Source organism: Ailuropoda melanoleuca, chromosome 13 (assembly GCF_002007445.2).
Source record: "Ailuropoda melanoleuca isolate Jingjing chromosome 13, ASM200744v2, whole genome shotgun sequence".
Classification (NCBI taxonomy): Eukaryota; Metazoa; Chordata; class Mammalia; order Carnivora; family Ursidae; genus Ailuropoda; species Ailuropoda melanoleuca.
Genome location: NC_048230.1, coordinates 14,235,405 through 14,259,941, shown reverse-complemented (window position 1 = coordinate 14,259,941; position 24,537 = coordinate 14,235,405). Strand labels below are relative to the sequence as shown.

Sequence of the window (24,537 nt, the reverse complement as noted above, 5' to 3'; positions counted from 1 at the left end):
AGGAAGGGACGGCCTGGAGTGGGAGCAAGGACTGGCAGGCTGCGGGCCGCGGGGGCTGGGACGGGATGGGGTGGGGTGAGGCTTCCGGAGCTCAGCAGCAGCCTGCACCTGCTCCGTGGGAGGACTGGGATGGCTGGAGCCAAGGCCCGGAGGCCCAGAGCGGGCGACACCCTGGGAGTGAAGGCATGGACCTCGAGGGCCTTCTACCCTTCCCATGTGGACACGGACGCCCAGCCAGGGTCGCACAGGTAGCGACTGAGCTGATCCACACCCAGGCGCCCTGCTCGGGCGCGAGCCTGCCATTGAGGCACACTGGGGAAACCCGGCCAACGGCATTGAGCCCGGGGCAGCCCTCTGCCTGCGTGGCGGCCTGCTACCATCCCTCTGCTGGAGCTTTCCCTGCGACATCTCACTGGGTCCCCAGTGGCCCACTGATGCAGCCCCTTAATTTTCATGGCTCAGCCCTGCCTCAGCCAACGCCTGGTCCTCTCCCGCATCTTAGAGATACTGGCAGGGAAAGGGAATAAGGGGAGGGGCCAAATCACTGACCTGAAATCATCCATGCACTCAATGCACATTTATCAAGCACCTACTGAATGCCCCGCCTTGTGCTGAGGCATATGGGGAGATACAAGCGTAAGGCAGACCTGTCTCTCCCCAGTTGAGGGGAGGAGAGGAGCCTTTCCGACCATCTGGTCCAAGTCCCATTTTAGGGATGTGGAAACTGAGGCTTGGAAAGGGACAGTGACTTGCCCAAGACCATACGACTAGTAAGAGGCAGGCCCAGGCCCAGTCTCCTTCTGAGGCACACTGCTCCTCGATCTTCCAGCAAATACTCAGCGAGCAATATCTGTGTTCCAGGCACTGCCCTGATCCTGGGGGGAAATACACCCGTGAACTCAGTAGCCAAGAGGGTGGGGGGGTGCTTCAGTCTCATGACTCCCCTGAAAATGAGAGGGAAGTTCCAGGGCCCCACCTCAGGAGGCTGGACTTCCCCTCCCTCACCCTCGGACAGGATATAAAAGTCCCTTCCCAGCTACTTCCAGAAAAGAGGAGGTGAGAGGCCAGCTTGGGCACCTCCAGGTGAGAAGGGCGCAGGGGACCCACCTGTGTGCAGCATGTGGGTGTCGATCCCTTGCCCCGCTGTGGTCGGGGGCCTCACTGCGGAGATGAAGCTGTTCCTGGCCCTGGCAGGGGTCCTCGCCACGCTCATCCTGGCCCCAGCCTGTGAGGGCACTGGCCCCGGTAATATACCTTTGGGCAGCCAAGGAGGAGAGCAATGGAGGGGGAGGGATTTGGGTCTGGGGGGAGCCCGTGGCTCCCCTGGACCCTGAGTCCCCTTCCCTCTGAACAGCACCCCCTGCGGCAGTGGAGACCTCGGTCCTTCGGGACTGCATAACGGAGGCCAAGTTGCTGGTGGATGCCGCCTACAATCAGACTCAGCGGAGGTGGGTCTGGAAGGGTCAATGAGGTGGGTGGGCTCCAGCCACGGTCATGTCAGCCATCACCCTGCCCCTGGGCACCTTGGGGCAGCACCGTGTTGGTAGAGATCCTCTCTTCCACCCACCCTGTCGGTTCACATTGCCCTGACCGTCCACCACCGGGCTGGGGCACTGCTGGGGGGCTCTGCTGAGGGGCTCTGCTTCCCTTCTCCAGCCCTTGCTCCCCTCTTGCAGCATCAAGGAGCGCCTCCGCAGTGGCCTGGCCAGCCCCATGGACCTCCTGTCCTACTTCAAACAGCCGCTAGCAGCCACCAGGACAGCGGTTCGGGCGGCTGATTACATGCATGTGGCCTTGGAGCTGCTGGAGGGGAAGCTGCAACCCCAGGGCTCCAGCTCCTTCAACGTCACTGGTACCGGGCTCCCCCCCAAGCCCCAGGGCCTGCTCTGACCTGGGAAGGCAGGGCAGACAGCCTGGGCTGTTGGGAGGGAAGAGGGTCGAGGGATGCGAGGTACGGAGCGGCCCCGCTCAGGAAGGAGCCAGGACCCTGGACCCAGGACCCTGCCCACCTGTCCCACCCCCAGATGTGCTGACAGAACCCCAGCTGCGGCTGCTGTCCCAGGCCAGTGGCTGTGCTGTCCAGGACCAGGAGGAGAAGTGCAGCGACAAGTATCGAACCATCACCGGGAGATGCAACAACAGGTGGGTGCCCGGGGCAGAACCTGACCCGAGGGCGCCTCCCTCCCCCCACCCCTCCCCCCACCCTGGGTGGTCTCTGGACCCGGAACTCCTCCTGACCCGAGCTCCTGCTGACTGCTGCAGGAGAAGACCCTGGCTGGGGGCCTCCAACCAGGCCCTGGCCCGCTGGCTGCCAGCTGAGTACGAGGACAGGCTGTCACTCCCCTTCGGCTGGACGCCCAACAGGAGGCGCAATGGTTTCCTCCTCCCTCTTGTGAGTAGCGGCTGAGTCTGGAGGGTGCTTCGAAACACGGGGAGCAAGAGCACGGCCCAGAGCCAGTGGGCACCCAGGCTCTGCCACTGGCCGGTGAGGTGACTCTGAGCAAGTCGCACAGCCGAGTCTCAGTTTCCTCATCTGTAAAATGGCAGTAAAACCCACCTCCTATTGCTGGTGTGTGAATTATAAGGTCCTTAGTATAAACACCTACATAGGATGGGATCTAGGAATGCTAGCCATTATAGTATTGCTTTTTCTCAAAGAATCAGTACCGAAGTATCTAGCTAAATGTAAAGAGTGTATGTCTTATTCTACCTATGTCTATTGATCTAAATGATTTCACATTGATCAGCTATCAATTTTCTAATCATACGTCAGTATGACAAGCACCTACTCTTCTACCGATATCTATTTATCAATTCTTCTTCCATCTCTCTCTCCAATTCCCTCTGTATTTATTATCCAGCCCCCACCAACTGGTTCGTGCATCTCTCGGTCACTTCTGTCATCTAGGTACCCATTAGTCTATAAACCGATCTGTAGATTCGATCTATTTACCTCTCTGGAACAGCTGGTGGGGTCTCAGCCAGCCTGGCCTCTCCCCTTCTCTACTCCTGGAATCCTCAGGAGCCGCACCAGAGGCCATCCTTGTAGGCATGACAGCCAGCAGGGGGTGGGACAAAGTAGGGCTGGGGAGCGGAGGGCAGGAGAGGAGGAGAGACCGTGTTCACGCCAGCGGGGGCAATCTGCCGAGCTGGCCGGGGATGCCCCACGCTGACCTCTCTCCCCACCAGGTCCGAGCGGTCTCGAACCAGATTGTGCGCTTCCCCAACGAGAGGCTGACCTCCGACCGGGGCAGGGCCCTTATGTTCATGCAGTGGGGCCAGTTCATTGACCACGACTTGGACTTCTCCCCTGAGTCCCCAGCCAGAGTGGCCTTCACTGCGGGCGTGGACTGCGAGAAGACCTGCGCCCAGCTGCCCCCCTGCTTCCCCATCAAGGTACCCCAGCCAGCCCTCAGGGCCCCAGGCCAGGAGCTGGGGGTGGGGGTCTGTAAGACTAAAGCACCCTCCTTAAGGAGCTGTCTGTGATGCTGGGGTATCAGACAAAGGTGAGGGGCCCGGCCCTGTACAGACCCCTAGTTCTGTGCATGCTTGCGGGGCAGTCTGCCAGCAGGTTTAGTGCAGACTTCACGGAGGAGGACGCAGTGGAGACCAGCCTTGACCCAGGGGTCTGATCGTGACAGGGGAAGCCTCTGGGCTGCTGCTTTTGAGAGCCTTTAGGGACTNAGGGTGGGGTGGGGGCGGGGCAGTCTGCCAGCAGGTTTAGTGCAGACTTCACGGAGGAGGACGCAGTGGAGACTAGCCTTGACCCAGGGGTCTGATCGTGACAGGGGAAGCCTCTGGGCTGCTGCTTTTGAGAGCCTTTAGGGACTCTTAGCTCTTGCCCTTCTCTCCTTCCTGAAGAGGTCCAAGGGCCCTGCAGCTCTCACCAGCTCCTGGGACGGTGTTGTGAGCAGGGCGCTATCCTTCAGGCTGAAAGGCAAGCATGGTGTGGAACATGAGGGAAGGAAAGACGGACTCCAGGGAGCACAGCCTATCTGGGGCAAGGGTGGGGGGATGCGTGGGCATACCCTCCCCATTCATTCACCCCTAACAGGTAGGGTGACATTTGTGGATCATGACACGTGAAGGGCTCGTGGCTGGCCCCTTCCTCGTGCAGACTTCCCCACTCCTCAAGCTCCGGGGCAGGGACACCTCCTCGGGGGGATCATCCCATATTTTCCTAGAGCACCTTTTGCTTCTGGCTTTTAAATCAAGCATAGCAAATAGCATCTCAGTTTAGAGTTACAGTCTCTATGTGTGTACCCGTTTGCACTGAGTGCCAGCTTCCTGCAAGCTGTGCTGGGTTTTGTTGACCTTTGTTGGTCACCAGGGCACCCGGCATAGAACGGCGTTTAGGAAATGCCTGTAGAATTCGATGGAATGACAGGAGCACAGGCCCAAATGTCAGGAGAATTAGGTCTTAATCCTTCCTCTCCTGCTAGCGAGGTGTCACTTCCTGTCTCTGAGCCTCAGTTTCTGCATCTGTAAAATGAGGATCCTTCCATGACTCTATGATACAAAGTGCTAAGGGGGCGCCTGGGTGGCTCAGTCGTTAAGCATCTGCCTTCGGCTCAGGGCATGATCCCGGCGTTCTGGGATCAAGCCCCACATCAGGCTCCTACGCTGGCAGCCTGCTGCCTGCTTCTTTCTCTCCCACTCCCCCTGCTTGTGTTCCCTCTCTTGCTGGCTGTCTCTCTCTCTATATCAAATAAATAAATAAAATAAAATCTTAAAAAAAAAGAAAGTGCTAAGGAGGCTCAGATTGACCTGGTGAGCCCAGGAGTCTGGGTGCATGGAGGAGGGCTTCCTAGAGAAGGGGAGTTTCAAGCAAGGTTTGGAATGATCAGAGGAGGGAGCTTGCTCTTGAGGGGCCCCACATCACTGGCTCCGCTTCCCCCTCAGATCCCGCCCAATGACCCCCGCATCAGGAACCAGCGTGACTGCATCCCCTTCTTCCGCTCGGCACCCGCGTGCCCCCAGAACAGGAACAAAGTCCGAAACCAGCTCAATGCGCTCACCTCCTTTGTGGATGCCAGCATGGTGTACGGCAGCGAGGTCTCCCTCGCCCTGCGGCTCCGCAACCGGACCAACTTCCTGGGGCTGCTGGCCGTCAACACCCGCTTCAGCGACAACGGCCGGGCCCTGTTGCCCTTCGACACCCTGCGTGACGACCCCTGCCTCCTCACCAACCGAACAGCGCGTATCCCCTGCTTCCTGGCAGGTCAGCCCCCCGTGGTCGACTGAACCATAGATTAAATAAGATCTGGTGCAAGAGGGTTTCATTCAAAGCCAGCAAGTGACCGTGTGTAGGGCCCCCCTTCAGGAGTTTGCTTTCCTGCCGGGCCTGCAGGAGAAGCGCCGGCTCCAGGAACAGGCTCTGCCCGATCCTCTCTCTTTCCCCTGGGCTCCGTGGGGATGAGCAGCCGGATCCCAATCCACAGCTGGGGAAAGGCTAGCTCCTGGTGGAGAACTGGCTGCAGTTCACGGGACAGGTGGGCTCGCAGTCCCAAAGTCAAGGTTCCTAGAGTCATCTGGGTCCCTCTGCCAGCTGTGGACCTGGTCACTTGTAGGATAGAATCGTTAGGCCCAAGACTAGCCGCCCTGTGCTTTCCCACCTTGCCTGACCCTGTTTCAGTAACTCAGGGATCTGAGACCCCGCTGCCTCCCGCTCCTGACCCACTGTGCGGGGGTGGAGGGTGGCAGTCAGTGAGGAGCCTCATAGCACAGCTGAGGAGATGGAGGTCCGGTGAGGGCCCGGAGCTCGGCCCGGGGCCCCAAGTGCTGCCACCTCGTTCTAGTCCCCAGAGCTGTCTACCTTAGCAGAAAGTCGTTTCTCTGGGAAGGGCTGTGGTGACTCTGAACTCGCGGTTTTCAAGGTGATTCCCGATCATCAGAAACCCCCAAACTGGCGGCTATGCATACCCTCTTTATGCGGGAGCACAACCGGCTGGCTACGGAGCTGAAGCGTCTCAATCCCCAGTGGACTGGAGACAAGCTGTACCAGGAGGCCCGGAAGATCGTGGGGGCCATGGTCCAGGTAAAGAGCCCTGGGCCCCAGCAGTCCCTAGAAGACAATCCAGCATGAGACACCATTTGAGAAAGTGGCTCCCATTTTCCTTAATACGTTCTTTGGGGCTATGCCTCAACTCAGCTAGATTGGGGTGATGGAGAGTGTACCTGAGATCTGGCCTATATCCCAAACTCTGCCACTAACTCACTGTGTGACACTCTCCTTGTCACCCCGTTCTCTGGGCTTTGGGATCTTCATCAGCCAACAGCGAAATGTATATTTCCACATTTGACACGATGGCAATAAAGAATTGGTATTCTGAGCAGCCCTTCAGAAAGCAAAGGTTTTGTCCAAAGGCAAGGGAAGGGGGTGGGTGGCCGCTAAGGTAACGTTCCTCCTGCCTTCCCTTGTAGATCATCACCTACCGAGACTTTCTGCCCCTGGTTCTGGGCGAGGCCCGGGCCAGGAGAACCCTGGGGCCCTACAGGGGGTATTGCTCCAACGTGGACCCTCGTGTGGCCAACGTCTTCACCCTGGCCTTCCGCTTTGGCCACACCATGCTCCAGCCCTTCATGTTCCGCTTGGACAGCCAGTACCGGGCCTCAGCACCCAACTCACGTGTCCCGCTTAGCACCAGCTTCTTTGCCAGCTGGCGAGTCGTGCTTGAAGGTGACCAGGTTTTAAAAGCGGATGGGAATGGGAGTGGGGCCAAGCTTAATGGCAGGAGGCCGGGCCGCCGCCACTGAGGCCACTGCTGATCATCTCCCTGGGGCACTGCAAGCAGGTGCACCAAGACCCTCAGGCCTGCACCTCCCATCCCCTCAGGGATCAGAGGATTTCTCAAGGGAGGAGCCTCAGGTCAGACTATGGGCTTGTGGGCCTAGCAGGAGGTTGCCTTCTGCTCCTTCTTTAAGAAGCGGGGGTGACTGCTTTCCTTGCCAGCCCTGGCTCCCCTCAAGTCTACCCAGGCCTTCGCTTCCTGATACAAACATGACAGGATATAAGCCACTGGCTTGTCCAGTGCTGAGCTAGCTTGGCGTCCCGTGATGACCCAGGGGCTCCCCAGAGGCTGATCCAACCTGTGCTGCTCACATTCCCCGCCACCAGGTGGCATCGACCCCATCCTCCGAGGCCTCATGGCCACCCCTGCCAAGCTGAACCGTCAGGACTCCATGCTAGTGGACGAGCTGCGGGACCGGCTGTTCCAGCAAGTGAGAAGGATCGGGCTGGATCTGGCAGCTCTCAACATGCAGCGCAGCCGGGACCACGGCCTCCCAGGTGAGGGGCCTGGCCTGGGGGTGCTGCTGGCGGGGGGCGGGGGCAGCTTTCAGAGAAGACCCTTGGTGCAGCCTTTCTGGCTGGAAACGTCTACCCCGTGTGCTGTGGTTCAGAAGCATGCGAGGCTGAGCTCGATGCAGTCAAGCCTCCCTGGGACCACCCTTTGGCCATCCTGCCACGTCTTCGCCCGCCACTGTAGGGCCTCTAGCTGTAGGTTCCCAGCACGGCCAGGACCTGGACACAGGAGTGGACAAAGCAGATTAGAGCTTTCCAGGGGGAGAAAACAGTAGGTTCAAAGGGCAGGGAAGAACTGCTCCAGTCCCCACTACCCTGGCGAGTTTCAAGGAGGAAGACTCAATTCCAGGGACATAGGAACTGGCTCCTAGCTCTAAGTGCAGAAAGGCAAAGAGCCCAAGAGGCGGGAACAGGTGGAGTGAACCGGTGACGGCCTGGGCTGTTTCCTGAGGGCACACCAAAATCCCAGGAAAGAAGAAAAATGTATCCCAAGGAAGAAGAAAATGTAGCCACTTTGCCAGGAATTTTCACAGCTATTAATCATTTTGTTCTGCCAGGGACCTTGAGAAGCAACTATTACAGCTGTTTTTATAGATGCGGAAATAAGCTCAGAGACATCTAGTCATTCTCTCAAGGCCACATAACTAGGGAGTAGTAAATTTTGAATCAAGTTCCGAATTTCTCCTTTCTTCCCCCTGTGCAAGCCATAATGTTAGGGGAAGGCTTTGGTCACGGCCTTGCTCCCCTCTCCCTCTCCCCTCCTTTCCTGTCTAAATACAACCTGAAGCCTCGTCTGCCTCGGCTCCTCTGCGGCTGTGTAGAATGGGGAGGGGGGGCGGGGGATAATCCCCACCACAGCGCGGCCCAAGAGCCTGTTTCTTTCCTCCTTTCACTTGGGCGCCCCCTGCTGGACAACTGAGATTGCCAGCCACCCAGCTGCCGCATAGTGCGTTTCTGTGCCACCCCCCCCCTATAATTTTTCCTCCAAGCTGTCCCAGAAATATTATCCGGATACTAGCTCTGACAGTGTCCTCCAATCCCTTCCAAAGTCCAACACCGAATTTGGGATTGGAAGAGCTTGTCTGAAATCCACTTACTGGTGGAGTGACCTTAACAAAGTCACAGTTGCTCAAGCTCAGCAAGTATCCATCGATACGACGGAGACTACAAAGTGCCTCACGCAGGTGCTGTGAGGACCCTGAGAGACTCTCGCACACCAGTGCTTAGTGAGGTAAAGCATTACATCACTTCCTTTGCTCAGCTGGAAGATGGTGAGTTGTTGTTCAATGGACAATATTGGGCAGGTGATTCTTCAAGGTCAGGGCAAATCTAACTCCTATCTTGATGGTCCCTGCCCCACCTTCTGGCTTGGGCCTGGTGCAGGATCCTACTAGCAGAGAAATCAGAAGGCTGGCCTTTAGGAGTTTCGGAGTAGATGAAAAAAAAATTCAAACAGCTTTATTGGGATATAATTAGCATATCATAAAATTCACCCATATGAAGTATACGATTCGATGACTTCCGTATATTTAGAGTTGTGCATTGATCACTTTTTGGTGGGGGAGGGGTCTGTTAAGGCCTTTGGTCCACTGATCACCATTGCTAATGTCAGAACATTTTCATCACTCTCAAAAGAAACCTTACAATAACAGTCACTCCCTGTCCCCACCCCAGCCCTTGACAATCACTGATTATCTCTACATAGTTGCCTATTCTGGACCTTTCACATAAATGGAATCATGCAGCATGTGGTCCTCTTCTGAATAAACTTTGACCACACTCTTCATTCCTTGGTTTGTTCACCTATGTATTGGTTCATTCCTTCCTTCTCTAAACCTGAGGAAGTCTTTTATGTTCTGGATCTGTCTTATTTGTACCTCATTGATGCACTTGAGGCCAATAATAATATACTTGTGGTACCGGGGGTTATAGCAGGACACACTCCTCAGTTTGGTGAGCACAAAGCATGGTTTGTCTACGCGCTTTGAAAACTAGAAGGCAGTGGCTTGATCTTTGGAAGGTTTGACCTTTTCCGTCAGCAGGGATCTTGTTCTGACTGACATTTCCTGACCACAGAGCTCTCTCGGGAGAAACTGGAGCAGCAGAAGCTAAGGGAAATCAGCAGGGTAAGGCTGAACCGCCTCTGCCCCCTTTCTCTACAGGGTACAATGCCTGGAGGCGCTTCTGTGGCCTCTCCCAGCCCCGGAATCTGGCACAGCTTAGCCGGGTGCTGCAAAACCCAGGTCTGGCAAGGAAGTTCCTGAATCTGTATGGGACACCTGACAACATTGACATCTGGATTGGGGCCATCGCAGAGCCTCTTTTACCAGGGGCCCGAGTGGGGCCTCTTCTGGCTTGTCTTTTTGAAAACCAGTTCAGGAGAGCCCGGAATGGTGACAGGTAAGGGACCCTCCCCTAAAAAGACCGGCCCCAGAGGCAGGGCAGAAAAGCGCTAGCATGTCAAGACTCAGCAAGGGGGAAAGTGCCCTTTTTAGATCGTTTCTTCTAAGTTCGCAGGGTCTGAGACCAGGACGCTCCTCTGTGGAGAGCTTGGTCAGAGTGAGAGAGACCACGGGCCAGGCAAGGCGGATGGTGCCTGGGCTACAGGCACCTTTAACCCACAAAACAGACTTGTCAGCCCCACTGTTCAGCTAGTGGGTCCCAGAAAACATGGGCGGAAAGGGCTAAATCTGGTTTCTTCCCAATAAAGCTTATGGCCTAAGACCCGACTCCTTATTTGGATTTGGCATTTACCCAGGTTCAAATCCAGCCCTAGACACTTAAATTACTGTGCACTTAATACCAAGCAATTTCCTTGAGCGCTGAACCTGCTTCTTCGTTTATAAATAGGGAATAATACTATTTTGCAGGAATTCTGGAGAACTGAATGAAATAATGTGAAGTACCTGGCATACAACAGGTGCTCATTGTGTTCATTCCTCCCTCACCTTCACCTGTATCTCTCCACGTGTCTCGGTAGGTTCTGGTGGGAAAAAAGGGGTGTTTTCACCAAGAGACAACGCAAGGCCCTGCGCCAGATTTCCTTGTCTCGAATTGTGTGTGACAATACCGGCATCACCATCGTTTCGAGGGACATCTTCAGGGCCAACACTTACCCGCAGGGCTTTGTGAGCTGTACCCGCATCCCCAGGTTGAACCTCTCAGCCTGGCGACGCAGATGAGGCCTCTACAGGTAAGCCTAGGCCCTCCTCCAACATCCTTCCCAGACCAGACGGCTGCGTCCTTTTAGACCTCGAAGCAGAGACAGCCAAATTCACCACTAGAGGCAGGGTAGTCTTCCCACTGGTTCCCAGCTAATCCAAGGCCTAGGACTCTGCAGGGCTATCAGGTGTCCAACCACGCAGCTTAGGCGTCAGCACCTCACACGGCTCCGTGTCTGGACACCCAGCAAGTTCCTCACTTGCCCATGTGCGCTGCTTCCACAGGAGCCCATCCCAAGCCTCAGGCCTCAGACACGGGAGCATCTGGCGAAGACCACGAGGCTGCCTTCTCCCCGGAGCAACCACCCCTGCGGCCGCTTTCGCTGGCTCTGGCTCATGGCTGCTTCTGTGGCTGGGAGTGACAGCCGGGGCTCCCGGCAGCAGTGAACCCTCCCCGCTTGGGAGCCTCCTACGTCTTAGGTCAGGCATCGGCTCTGGGTGCAAGGAGGTCTTGAGGCCCAGGCAAGAAGAGTCAGCTGGATGGTCTCTGGCCTCTTTTTTCTATTCCCCAGCCTGTCCCCACCCCCGGCCCCAGCCGCCCCACCATCCGCTGGAGCACGCAGGCCGGGCAGCGGGCTCCGCTTGTACCAATAAAAGACCGCTGAGGGCAAGAGCTGGTTTCTGAGTTCGGCTGGGGAGGGCGTAACCTCAGCCCCGTGCTTTGCTCCAGATATTGAAGATGAGCACTGCCAGGGCCCCCCTGACACTAACCCCTAAGCCTCTCTAGCCGGCTGACTCGAGACACTCTGGAGTGGGAAAGGGGAAGGTTCAGGAGAAAGCCCTGGCCATGCCGGGAACCTGAGAAGACAAACAGCCGACTCGTCAGTCAGTACAAAAAGTTTTTATGTACAAAAAACACAATACAAGATACTACCCAGCTAGCAGAAAGGACTGGGCACTGCCTTCAGCCTTCATGTACTCATGTCTCAAACATAACAGGCCCCAAGTGGCAGGACGAGGCTACCCTGGAAAGAGGAGGCTGAGGCTCCCGGGCCAGGAACTCAAGCTCTCTCTCCTCTTCCTTTCTTGAGCCTCCATTTGTAACGCAGGCTGTGAAGCAGGAGGCCCCTGCAGCTCTCTGCTCTCGAGACAGTGACACAGGCCAGAAAAGACGCTGTGTTGAGGACAGAACTAATGGTGGGGTCACCCCACCCCGGGCTAACCCAACAAGCCTGCCCTGTCGTGACAGCCACTTTCAGTAACTGAGCTGTGCAGACGGGGACTGCAGGGTCTCCAGGGTTATTGCTACGCGGCAGGGGGAGGCCTTGCCGAAGACCAGGCAGAGGGCCGGCCCGGGACTTTCTCAGCTCTTCTGGTTCTCGGCAGGCAGGCGGGGTCACCGGGGAGAAAGATGAAGAGGCAGGACGGCGCCAGCCTCAGAATCATCCGTCTTGTCCTCTTGCATGGAGGGCCAGGGTCGCTGGGAGCTAGGAAACCATGGTCCCCGAGGAGCTCACCAGGTCCTGGGGAAGGCTTTCTCGGGCCTCCTGCATGCGGCGCCGGGCGCGACGGAAGGCCTCTGCGAGGGGAGCAAACGCAGTGGTCAGCCGCCGTGGTGTGGGCAGGAGCGGGGCTCATGCTGATGCGGGGTGGCCGTCTGCGGGGAGGAGGGAAACCTACCCAGCACATTGTGAACGGAACTCTGCTGGCTGAACCCTTCCAGACGGTCCAGCACGCTCCGCATCTTTTTCCGGAGGAAACTTGACTCCATGAAGGCCCTGCACAGAAGCCCAGCATGTGGCCACAGCTGCCGTCCAGCCCTCAGGGGTAAGGCTCCCCAAGGTGGGGGCCCGGGGTCACTCACCTGGACTGCTGCAGACAGTGCAAGCGGAAGGTGACGCTGCCTGTGGTCTCAGTGCGGAACCCAAAGCGGCTCAGACGCTCCCCCTGAGGTTGCAGTTAAGACAGCGTCAGGCTTCTGTGGGTTCTAGACCCCAGCACCACACGGACCTCACCCCCATTCTTCCTCCCATTCTCGGAGAACAGATCTGCTGGGGGAACCTCCTTCTAGCACCTAGACTCCATCACCTCAAGGCTAACATGGGGCTCCCAGCTGTCAATCAGGGGACGCCCCAACCTCGGTTGAGAGTAAGCAGTCTGACAAGCGGCCTGCTAATCCTCCCCGCCTTTGATGACTGCAGCCTCAGTGATGGGCTGGAAGGAGGGGCCAGTAACTCTGACAGGACCAGGGCAATTTCTAAGTACCCTCATTTCCCGAGATCTCCTAGGATAGCAGTGTAGGTGTTTGTACCTGGTTCAAGATGCGGCCATGACCTCCAGCTGAAGCCACAGGAAGGAAGGGGCTAAGTAATAATGAAGCAACTAAGGGGCCTTAACCCTGATCCCACCTTCTCCAGAAGAGATAGGAACCTAAACTCCCAGCAAGAAGTCTGCCCAGAGACAAAAGGCACCTTGAAGGTTCCTGGTATCCGCACGTAGGAGAGGTCCTCCAGTTCCAGAGAGCCGCCAATGAAAAACCTCCTCAGCTCGGCCACCGTGCCAAGCTCTGTGGGCCTCCACGTGGGGACTGTCAGGGTGTGCGAGCCTGGGCCGGAAGAGGAGCGCGGGGCCTCAGCCAGGAAGGGCACGCGGTCTCTCACCGGACTCCCAACAATGACACAGGCCTAGCCACCACTGAAACACCTTGTCTAGGGATGACCCACCTCTGGTGAGGGGATCCTGGCGGTCTGGGGCACCTGTCTGAAAATCAGTCAGCTAGAAATTCACATCTCAGCTCTGCCAGTTATTACCTGTGTACCTGGGACAAGCTTCTTAACCCCTCTGAGCCGCATTCCCCTCACTAGTAACATGGCAACGGTAGCGCCTGCGGAGTGGCTGGCAGAACTACCGAGAAGCACTTAGCACAGTGCCGGCACCCAGCAGGAGACGGCGGCTCTTATTTCAGAAATGCCGATCCATTCAACACACAGGTGCCAAGAGCCCACCCCGCCTGAGCTTCTCCCTCCAGGCCGCGAGTCTACACAGGGGAGCTAGGAGCAGACGCCACAGCCACTCGGGTGCTTGGCTCCAGAGCTGGGTGCGACTCCACTCAGCCGTCTCTGGGGAGCGGGGAGAAGGCCTCACGAGGGGAAGGAACCCGGCAAGTTAAATGCTTCTAATTCCTAGTGATCCCCCTTCCTCCCTGGGGGAGGCTGAATGTTTTAGGAGCGTTAGTCTCGCTCCCAGCAGCTAGGGCATGTGGGCCACGTGGACGGCAAGGACGAGACGTCACCTGGGGTGGCGGGCAGCACCACGGCGCCGTAGCCTTCCACACGGCACCTCTGCCAGAAGTCCAGCGAGAGCACCTCACAGTAGAGCACAGGCCACTCCGGGAGGGCATCTGAGGAAGCGAGAGAAGCAGCCGGGTCACAGGACACCTTCCCCAAGAGAGGGCGCCACGAGCGCAGTGCCCGGGGCCGGGACCTACTGGGCTACTCACCAGCAGATTCATCTTCATGGAGGAAGGAGGCCTCAAATGTGAATGGGTAGGAGAAGTAAGCCACCTTATCCTAAAAAGGAGAAGTGTTATTTCACACTCAGGGTCATGGGGTAGGCAAGGCCTCACTGAGAATCTGTTCTCCCTGCAGCCAGTGACACCTTCACAAGGGAAAAAGAAAAACTATCCCCTCACGGGGGAAATAAGAGGCTGAGAGGAGATGGGGAGCCCACCTACAAGCTGCTACCATCCTCAGAAAGACAGAGGGGGAAGCCCTGCACCAGGCCGCCCTGCAGAGCTCGCAGAGAAGGGCCAGACCCAACTCTGAGTGTTCCCCAGGCTGGCGGCCTGGTCATCTTCAGAGCCCCGGCTCCCCTCCAGATACCCCTCCTGTTTTCCGTACCATTCCCAGGGATTTGGTGGCACAGGTCTGTGTTATTCCTGAGAGCTGCTGGAACGCTGGGCTTGACCAATCTGAAAGCCAGAGACCATATATAGTAAGATGACCTGGGAGGAAGTCAAGTGGTTGAGAAAAAGACAAAGTTCCTTCACCCATTCATTCATTCACACACTCCATCATTCGCTTAACATTTACTGTCTCCTACATGCTATGACCGGTCACTGAGGATATCTTGGTGAGCAAACAGAAGAGATCCCTGTCTCTCAAGGCGCTAACATGCCAGCTGGCAGGGGACACACTAAAAACCAACCAACCAAGAAGCTATCAGGTAGTGACAGATGCTATACCAAGAATAAAGCAGGCTCTTGAAGATCAGAGGGAGGCGTGGTGAGTGAGGTGAGGAGCCGAGGGAGGACCTCTCAGAGGGGACACGGGCTGATACCTGAACTCGGAAGAACCAGTCGTGCAAAGATATGACAGAAAGGGTTTCAGACAGAGGAAATGATCCCCAAAAGGCCCTAAGGTGGAAATGAACTTGGCGTGTTCAAGAACAAAAGTATGACTGGAATGCTGGAAGGGAGAGATAGGCAGAGGCCAGCTTGCTCTGGCTTCGGAGCTGGGATTTTACTCTTAAGTGGGGGGTGGGGGAAGCTGTTGGGGTTTAAAACTCAAGAGAGATACAATTAATTTACATTTTCAAAGGTTCCATTTGGCTATGGGGTCTTTGGCAAATGAACTGCAAAGGAAGCAAAGGGGTAGGTTACAAAGTTAATCCATGGACCCGGGCAGGAGATGGAGGTGGCCTGGTCTAGGGTGTTCAAGAGAGGAGCCGTTCAGGACATCTTTGGAAGACAGAGCCGACAGGAACTGCTGACGGAATGACTGGCTATAGGGAGCTAGAGGAAGTGAGGAATCAAGGGTGTCTCCTAGGTTTTTGGCAGCAGCCACTAAGTAAATGACATTGGCAAGTCCCTTTGGGAAGACCATGAGAGCAGGTGTGACGCGGGAGGGAGAATCAAGAGTTCTTTGGGTCATGTGACGCAGGAATGACAAAGAGACAACTGGATATGAGCCTGAAGTTCAGAGGAAAGGCCAAGCCTAGAGAGAAATCTAGGGCTCTCAGACATATCCATAGTATTCAAGCCATGGGATTGATGGGACCATCTAGAAAGACTGTAGAGAGGGAGTAACAGAAGGCCCAGGCCCCAGACTTGGACACTCGAAAGCTCTGAGACCAACAGATGAGCAAACAGCCAAGGGGACTGATGAGCCACCAGTTAAGTGAAAAGAGGAGCGTGGAGCCAGAAGCCAAGAGGAGAGTTCCAGTGAGGAAACGTGAGCTGTGCCACATGCTTCTGAGAGGTCACGTAGGGTGAATGCAGAGATGCCACCACAGGACTTGACAACCTGAAAGTGATCTATGACCTTGGAAAGGGCAGTCACAATTTCTTTGAAAGAAGTGGGGAAGCCTGACTGAATGGTTCTAGAAAACTGTCAGAATGGGTATAAAAGACTTAGGAATATCACTTACTAGTGGTTGGCAATTCCACAAAGAAGTGGACGTAGAGATTGTCGTACTCATAGCCTTGCGCTGAAACTAAGAAAACAAGAAACTTAGTTATTTCAGTTTACTCTCCTATCACCCTTAGCACCCAACCCCATCCTGAAGGGCCGACACACTTCGGGAAGCAAGTCCCTTGAGGGCCAGGAACTCCCTGTACTTCCAGGAAAGACTCATGACTGAGTTTCCAGAGTAGGACAGACAACCCAGTGCCTCCAGCGGGGGAGGGGGGGGCGGGGAAGACCTTGCAGCTCTGTCAGGGCACTTGTCCCAGCATCGAGGGCTCTCTCTCTGGCAAGGCACTTACCTACCTCTCCGTTTACAAAGAGCCGGAGGGCGCCTGGGACAGTCTAAGGTAGAGAGAAGAGGGACAGGATCAGGACTCAGTCAGCACTCGTCCTCCAGACCACCCACCAGTTCCCGGAAGACCTGACACCAGCGGCCAGACGTGGGTGCGCCCCGGTTGCGCTTCCTCCCCGCCCCCCACCCTGCCGCTTCACTGAACTGTTTCCTTCATTTCTAAAGTTTGTCACAGCAAAAAAAAGGACGTTAATTTAAAGGATGAGGAGGGCAATGAAGCACAGAGAGTTTACAAGCATAGCTAAGGGAAGCCAGCACGGCTGCCCATTACCATCCAGAGGGACGCTGGGGGCCCTGCTCCCTTTAGGTGCCTGAGGTCAAGGAACTAGGGAGTTTGCTCTTTAATTATTTGTGTTTGCTCATCTAACTTTTTAACGCTGCACATCTGCTGCTGCTGCAATAGAAAAGTAGTGAATTTTTTTAGGGAGGGAGAGAGGGAAACTGCTGGGTAATCCTCTGCTTGTCTCCTGATTGTGGACTGGAACTGCTGGAATAAGGGAAGACAAAGAACGGGACCACAGAATAACTGACAGAAACTTTTGTTTTGTTTGCTTAAGAGAGAAACTATTTGACAAACAGAAATGATGTCCCTTCCCTCTCTATGGGGCACTTACGAAAAATAACCACATGAAGAGTGAGGAAGACATTGTTCATCAATTAATATTAATTTTTTTAATTAATCATAAAGTAATATGTGAATTCACTACTGATAAAAATTGGAAACCAACAAGTTTAGGGAATAAAAAGTGAACATCCCTGACACATCCCTCTCACCACCCAACACCCATCTACCTTCCCAACCCCATCCCCACCCCAGAGAAAGCCACCCATGGCATGTGTGCACCCTTTTAGACCTTTTTCACTGGTGTTTTCTTTTTCATTAACAGTTCTCTGTAAATATACTATATTTAATATTATTATTCTTTTTAAAGAGAGAGAGAGTGCATACACGAGCAAAGAGGCCGTGGGGGAAGCGTAGAGGGAGAGAATCTCAAGCAGACTCCACGCTGAGCATAGAGCCCAACACGGGGCTTGATCTTATGACCCTGAGATCACAACCTGAGCTGAAATCAAGAGTCGGCGGCTTAACTGACTGAACCACCCAGGCACCGCTGCTATACTTTGAAACACATAACAAGAACTATGCTCCATATGCTAGTCTCTGGTTTCCTTCTGGCATAAACAAGACGTCCTTTACGAGAGGCGCTACGACTCAGCCACAGTCCGGATGCTCTGGCTAAACCCGGCTCGTGGTGCTGCAGGAAGCCAAGCCACTCACCATCTCAAAGTCCGTGCCCACAAGGCTGCTGAGATACTCCTTGTGTCGGCCATAAAGCTGAGGAGACAAACCATATGCAAACTCAAGATGCAAGCCCAGCCAACCAGAGTCAGTTCGGAATGGGAGGGAGAAAGGGTGCTGCAATGGGAAAGGCCACAGAGAGCTGGAGGCCGAAGCATCCAAGCCACTGGCATTTTAAAGTAAAGCACAGAGGCTCTGGAGTCTCTGGTCTGGGACCCAGGCCCGTCTCTTGCACTTAGAAGCCCCAGGACCTTGGGCAGACTTCTTAGCTTTTCAATCTCAGTTTCCTCATTTATGAAATGATAATAATAAAAGTATCCACCTCAAAGTGATGAGATAAAGTACATGACGGACCTCACAGAGCAGGGTAAATGCTCAAATCAATGGTCATTGTTCTTATCATGATGCTATGGCGTGATCAAAAGCTCAGGTCTGATATGTCAGCAATGCTTCCCATGGCAGGGGAGGGCCAGTAAGAAAGACCCGGCAACTGTGGACATGAAGCTCAGACACGGTCTCACCCCCAGGCACCCAGGCTCCTCCCTGCGCCTGGAAGGGAGCCGCTCTTACATCCTTGAACACACGCTGTTCCCGCTCCTCCTCCTCTGGCTGTGCGAGGGAGGACACGTTGTGCACCGTGAACTTCCACAGCTCCTGCTTCTCCCCCTCGGTCTCAATTCTGTAAGGTCAAGGCCACAGAAAGACCAACTCTGATGAGAAGACATGGGTCTCCAGATGTAGCCCAAGGACGAGCCATCATTGGCCATACACCTCACTTGAAGCAAACGAGGACGAAAGTGGCCAGAACGATGCGCGTGTGAGGGAAACACAGTGGAAAAGCAGAAAGGGCATCAGAGTGGACACAGAGCATAGGTTTGGGGCCCACTTCTGCCTCAAAGTCACAGGGAAACCCTAACGCACAACATTCCTGGCACCCCGTTCTCTCGCCTGAAAAACAGATAGGTAGGCTTAGGTCATTTCTAATTTATAAGTTCTCTTACTGTAAGACACGGAGGTAGGAATAGTCAGGCCAGAGGAAGAGGTCTGGCTGAGCTCATCTCCCCGTGGTCCCTACAGGCAGCAGCGCAGAGAATTATTTTCCCTTAACTACACCACTGAAGTTAGCCCTTTCAAATTGGTATAGCTGTGAACTTTCTGAGAATAGGGTCCCCAGGATCCTAAGGGTCTCTTATAAAGCAGAATATGAACCATTGGCTGGGAATTTAGAAACCAGGGCAGATGAAGGACCTTCTCAGAATCTCCTCAACTCGGGGCAAGAAGTGAAGCCAAAGGAAGGAATGCCAGTCCCCCTCCCCCTTTCTTCCTCTCCTCACCTGTAGGGTCCTTTGAGGCCGGTGAAGTCAGGTTTTACTGTGATCACACCATTGCTGTCCACTTTCAGAGTACAGAGGACATGTTCATACTTCTTATAGCCAAGCCTAGAAACCCGAAAATCAACACCCAGGCTCAGGACCACTGGTCCCACTAACCAAAGAGATGAAGAGGTAGTCAGCCCATGTCAGGGGAGAGGACAGAGGCTGTAGTGAGAATTGTCATAGTCAAATACCTTCTTCCAAGTATGACTAAGAAGAAAAAGAAGAAAGAGTCCCTCCCTCCCGCATTTCCCAGGGGGACTGTAACAGGGTAGGTGATGGGTGGCGAGAGAAGAGGAGGAGGACCTGAGCTGGGCAGCGAGGGCCTCACTCACTTCCCATAGGGCCCCAGGTCTGCCATGATGTACATTGTCTGAAGAGGGGTGTTGATGACATGGTTGTTCCTGACAAACTCTTCTGAGGGTTCCCAGGTGACAATTCGTGACTTGAGGATGCCGCCTTCCCTGGAAGACACCACAGGAAGGTGGCACCCCGTGAAGAGCCCATAGGAGGCACCTGGGGGAGCACACCTGGGGGAGGCCTCCTGCAGAACAGGAAGCTCAAGGTGGCGGACATACCCAGATACTGGCCTGGAAGGACGACAAAGGCCCCCCCAACCCCCTACTCATTTGCACTCACATCCCTCGCCTGTCCTGCCGTCGCCGCCTGACATTGGCCATTCGTTCGACCAAGAATGATGGCACCTCCCGGGCTGCAGTGGTCATTTTCTGACAGTGCTAGGAAAAGAGAGCAGCCCTGTGTGACCCATCTGGTCAGGGCCACATGGGATGAGGTACTGAAGGCAAGTCTTCCTCCTGAAACTTCATCTGGGACCTGAATCTAATAGGTACAGCCACCTCACAGTTATACATGTCAGGGGAGGGGACAGCGGCACAAAGAAGCTAGGGAAGATTCCTGCCATGCCTTGGTTTGTTCCAAGATTTTAGCAGCATATCGTCCTTCAGAAATGAGTTTATTTATGCTAACATTAAAATGAGCCTGCAGGTGCGCCTGGGTGGCAGAGTCGGTCGAGCATCTGACTCTTGGTTTCACCTCAGGTCATGATCTTGGGGTCCTGGGACTGAGCCCCTCGTCAGGCTCCACGCTCAGCGCCGGAGTCTGCTGGAGATTCTCTCTCTCCCTCTGCCCCCCGCTCCACACACGTGCTTTCTCTCTCAAATAAATAAATCTTTCTAAAAAAATAAAATGAGTCTGTAATCTCTGAGTAAATACCAACAAAAAGTTGGGTGAGTGTGCCTGGTAGATGCTGATGTTACCTGGTACTTGGAAGATGCCAAATGGGATACAAAGTAGCCCATGAAAAGTCCTCCCGTGGGTAATTCAGCGCTAACTAATTTCATTTACTTTTCTAAAACAGAAAACCCAAACTGCATATGCTATCAACCCAGAGCTTTCCTAAACATAAGCACCAATCTTTCAAAAACACTCATAATACCTGCTCCTTGCAGACTGCCAAGTCCACAGACAAAAATCAGAAAATACAGGCTCTATTCCCAATTAAAATCTCCCTGAGAAGAATGAACGTGTCATACAGGGACTGAGGCCAGTGGAAGGGTATGTGAGCACAGGCGAACTGAGACTAAGCCACTCCCCACAGCTGTACTGAATCGCTCTTCAAACCCATCAAACCCATCCACTCAGAGTTGTGGCTGCATGCCCTGATGAGTTTATCTAGATGGTTCGAGACTCCACCCACCCATCTCATCCCATGACACATGGAGGAAGTCAAGCCTGGGGCTGCTTCTCCCGGTCTCTAGCCTGCCTACTGTGAGAGACACTGCCCTCTCCCCCAGGCCTTCCAGCAGGGGGAGAAGGAGCAGCAGCCACACCACCTGAAGACTGTGCCCACTCTACTCCAGCCTGCGGGCCAGCAGCACAAGGCAGTTCCTAGACAGGCTGTCTGTCTGAACAGGCATCTGGTTTAACACACAGAACCCAGTGAGGCCAGAAAGCTAGGGGAGGGAAAGAAGGAAGCTACGGGACCCCAGAAAAACACAATACCTCCTCCACATTGGTGTATCTATCAGAGTCAGTGTAGGTAAAAATTCGTCGGTTCTTCCTGCCACCAGAATCCTCCAGCTTTAGGATCTCTTGACGGTACTGATGATCCAAAGGGCTCTGACAGGCGGCTTCATTTCGGTACAGATCTACTTCAAACTGAGGTCACAAGGACACAGAGATCTACTAAGAATATGTCAAACTTTTGTTCCTGTAACTGTTTCATCGAATCAGTTCTACAGAGCCGATGCAATCTGGCATGTTTCCGAAGCCAAGTTCCACTTCTCTGAACTGAGGGCAGGGGATCCAAAGAATGTTAGAGCTAAATGGAACCAGAGTGAGGGTCTCATCTAACTCTGGTGTTACAGATGGCATATTTCACCCAGAAGTGAAAAGTGTTTTACCCAGGATCATAAAACTGGGCAGTGTCAGTCACTATGTTATACTGCCCTTTAAACACAATAGGGAGAGGGGGCACCTGGGTGGCTCAGTCAGTTAAGCGTCTGCCTTTGGCTCAGGTCATGATCTTGGGGTCCTGGGATCGAGCCCCCGTCAGGCTCCTGCTCAGCAGAGAGTCTGCTTCTCCCTCTCCCTCTGCCACTCCCCCCATTCATGTTCTCTCCCTCTCTCTCTTTCTCCCCTCTCAAATAAATGGATAAAATCTTAAAAAAAACAAAAACACAACAGGGGAAAGTATAAACTGCTGTAAGTTCCTGGAAATCAGGCGCTATGTATCAGGAATCCTTCCCTGCTACCAGCCAGGTGGAGATGGAGCAGGTGGAGGGAAACTGAGTGGAGAAGTGGCACGGGCTCACCTGGCTAAAGAGCTTCTCCTGCCACCCAATCACGACCTCTTCCTCTTCCTCTTCCTCTGAGCGGTGTCCACCTCCAAAGACCACAGAGTGAGTCAAATATTTGATTCAAATCAGCACCACCTCTTGCTCTGTGATTGGTTATAACCCAAGTCCCTGCTCTAATATTTGCCACAAAACCAGCTGGAGTTTGGGGATTTATTAAGCACGCACTCTAAACAAAGGTTAGAGAGGCTGTGGATATATGTAGAAGCCAGGATTAGGACCCAAGAAGTCTCAGTTACTACTCTAACTTGAATAAAAGGAAGTCGTGGCTCCCAGGAATTACTTAATCTAATTCAGTGTCAGGAGTCAAATTCAGAATATAGGCTGGATAGCTCTTCCTCAATCCCAACTGTCCACATTTGCTAGAAAGAAATCCTGGCATTCTTGTCTTTACTGTTCCTGAAGCCATACATCTAGAACCACAAGCACTGTAACCTTAGAAGACCAAGTACCAGAAGAGAAGAAGAAAGGCAAATAAATTATTACTTAAAGAATCAAATCAAATACACTCTTGGTTTAGTATGCCTTTTTGAGACACGTGCTTCATAACCCACCAGCCCACACTCGTGCCTGGAAATATATTTGAACAGATACAACAAACACAGAGAGGCTAGCAATTTAATACAAACACACTGGCCTCTCTTTCTCATTCTTCTGGCTTCTGAGACAAGGAAACTGCAAAAGCACACCTGATGTTAATATGTACCTTTTTCAAGCAGACCCCAATTTTAAAAGTGTTTTAAGTAGTGTGCATAAATACATATATATTTTTTAAAGTATACATACAGTATAGTATAGACACACACACACACACATATATGTATATAGTATACATATATATTAAGAGTTTGGAGCATATTTTCTCTTAGAAAAAATGCCACAACCAGTATTTAGGTTGCCAGGCAGATTTTTAACATATCTAAAGTATAGTATTTTGCTATTTTACTACATATGACCACAGTTCCGACCAGCTCTTGATGACAAGAATCATGTCTTACTTAATTTTCTTAACACAACATAATGGAGTACTTAAAATTGCTTGGGATCAAATAAAGTAATTACTTAATTAATTAAATAAAATTGCTTGGGATCAAAGCCTTGCTTCAACATTTACCAGCCATGTGACCCGAGGCAAGGAACCCAACCTCTCTATTCCTTTTCTCAGACTACAGATCTGGGGCTACTCTGTCTTAAAAGGCAACTACCGCCCCAGGCCCTTCCCCAGGTCCCCAAGGGGCCGCATCACCACCATACACCCACTGGCAGTTGGGTGAGGCCTAAAAGTGGCCAAGTCTATTAGGTCCTTCCCAGGCTGGGCAGCAGGCTGGTACCGGAGGAAGTTGCTGGATGTGATTCTTTGCAGGTGGACTCTGTCAGGAAAAGAGAAGCCCGGAATACTCATTACAAGACACACAACCAGAAGATGAACACAGAGCAAAAATGGGGGAACAAAAGCAAGAAGAGGGTGGGGCTACCTAAGTGTGTTGGGTGCACGTGAGCGCGGCCGGGGGTCTTAAAAGGAAGAGTGCGGATGAGTGTATTGGGTACAAAGCTCTGAGGAATTTGAGAAGGGCAGAGACTTGAAAGGGCTTGGGTAAGTCTAGAAGCCATGAGTGGAGAGTGTTGAGGGTAGTGAGAGAGACGCGGGGAGACCAGGAGGCAGAGATCAGGATTGAAAGCACAAGTGGGGACTCAGCAAACAAGAAGTAAAGTTCAGGCTCGAATTATCTGAGAGCATAAAAGCACAGGGCCCTGGGACGATGCGACTACCGGAGGCGCAAGTTGCGCACGGGGTCCCGGGAGCGATACACAGCCTCCCCGGTGTCAGTGCTCCAGACCGTCTCCGCCATGACAGCTGCGACTCGCCGCGACAGCGCCGGAAAGCGCGCCGCCCCCAGTTCCCCTGGCAACAGGGACGCGGGGTTTGGGAGAAGGCCGAGGTGCTGCGCGCGCAGCCTACGGTTCCCGGCACCGCGACGCAGCCGCGCGCCCGAAGCGGGCCCGGCCCTGGCGGAGCACCTAAGCGCGGTCGGATTGGGGTACTGCGGTGGCACCGCTTACCGCGTGTGCGACAAAGCTTGCTCACACCCAAGATGGGACTTGATGCACTTTACAAATGGGAAACCAAGGCAGCGCCATCGGCCCCTTTCATGTAGATTCAGAAATGGTGATGGGGACCAGACACCCAGGTGACCTGAGTCCTGAATTCGACTTTTCTCACGACGCCACACTGCCTTCCACTGAATGCTCAGAAACTTTGCCATGAAAATCGGTGGACATGACTCAGAATGCACCCATTCTTCCCAAAGGAGTCAGGGAAGGCGTTGGCGCTTACTCAGACATGAAAATATATTCTTGGAAGAAAAAAAAAAGTGTCAGAAGAGTTATTAGTCCTCCACTGAGCTGGAGAAAGAAGAAACAAGGAAGCTAACAGGAAAGAAGAAAAATTTGTTATTGAACTGTTTTTTTCCCCGCGTGCGTTAGTTCCGGATTTTTAAGCCATCTTAAGATACTCTACTGGCCTCCTGAAAAGCCAACAAAGTGCTATTCAGAAGTCACGCTTCATTGGACTATCAAAGCAAGGCACATCGCAACCTGGAGTCTGGCTCCCTGGCACCTTGGGGTATGTCAACAGTTGTCAGCCTTTGACATTTGCCACTCCCCCAAGAGAGTAAGCAGTTGTCCCCTGAACTCAGTAATCTCATGC

General features: G+C 53.8%; 2 protein-coding genes across 2 annotated transcripts; one reads left to right on the top strand and one right to left on the bottom strand.

Moving 5' to 3' along the window:
* The first annotated feature begins 1,062 nt into the window (after positions 1-1,062).
* EPX (eosinophil peroxidase) lies at positions 1,063-11,356 on the top strand. The gene is made up of 13 exons (XM_002929408.4): positions 1,063-1,245; positions 1,355-1,448; positions 1,677-1,852; positions 2,025-2,142; positions 2,263-2,392; positions 3,190-3,396; positions 4,903-5,221; positions 5,877-6,037; positions 6,424-6,679; positions 7,118-7,288; positions 9,466-9,703; positions 10,284-10,496; positions 10,750-11,356. Exons 1-12 carry the CDS (start codon positions 1,119-1,121, stop codon positions 10,483-10,485), a joined length of 2,199 nt encoding a protein of 732 aa, XP_002929454.1. The 5' UTR covers positions 1,063-1,118; the 3' UTR covers positions 10,486-10,496; positions 10,750-11,356.
* MKS1 (MKS transition zone complex subunit 1) lies at positions 11,351-23,727 on the bottom strand. The gene is made up of 18 exons (XM_002929401.4): positions 23,601-23,727; positions 23,091-23,200; positions 21,789-21,859; positions 20,977-21,132; positions 19,594-19,691; positions 19,290-19,418; positions 18,916-19,020; positions 18,152-18,260; positions 17,561-17,617; positions 16,229-16,271; positions 15,892-15,957; positions 14,364-14,434; positions 13,964-14,033; positions 13,757-13,864; positions 12,936-13,069; positions 12,329-12,411; positions 12,145-12,242; positions 11,351-12,043 (listed from the first exon to the last, which is right to left on the bottom strand). Exons 1-18 carry the CDS (start codon positions 23,678-23,680, stop codon positions 11,952-11,954), a joined length of 1,680 nt encoding a protein of 559 aa, XP_002929447.1. The 5' UTR covers positions 23,681-23,727; the 3' UTR covers positions 11,351-11,951.
* Positions 23,728-24,537: the final 810 nt, after the last annotated feature.

Excerpts from the sequence above, each read along its gene's own strand:
- EPX (XM_002929408.4), top strand. The coding sequence starts at position 1,119 with ATGTGGGTGTCGATCCCTTGCCCCGCTGTGGTCGGGGGCCTCACTGCG. Across the intron at positions 1,449-1,676 it reads TACAATCAGACTCAGCGGAG|CATCAAGGAGCGCCTCCGCA; the intron begins GTGGGTCTGGAA and ends CCCCTCTTGCAG. Across the intron at positions 2,143-2,262 it reads ACCGGGAGATGCAACAACAG|GAGAAGACCCTGGCTGGGGG; the intron begins GTGGGTGCCCGG and ends TGACTGCTGCAG.
- MKS1 (XM_002929401.4), bottom strand. The coding sequence starts at position 23,680 with ATGGCGGAGACGGTCTGGAGCACTGACACCGGGGAGGCTGTGTATCGC. Across the intron at positions 19,692-20,976 it reads GATACACCAATGTGGAGGAG|CACTGTCAGAAAATGACCAC; the intron begins GTATTGTGTTTT and ends CTCTTTTCCTAG. Across the intron at positions 14,435-15,891 it reads TGTGGAATTGCCAACCACTA|ATTGGTCAAGCCCAGCGTTC; the intron begins GTAAGTGATATT and ends TCTGGCTTTCAG.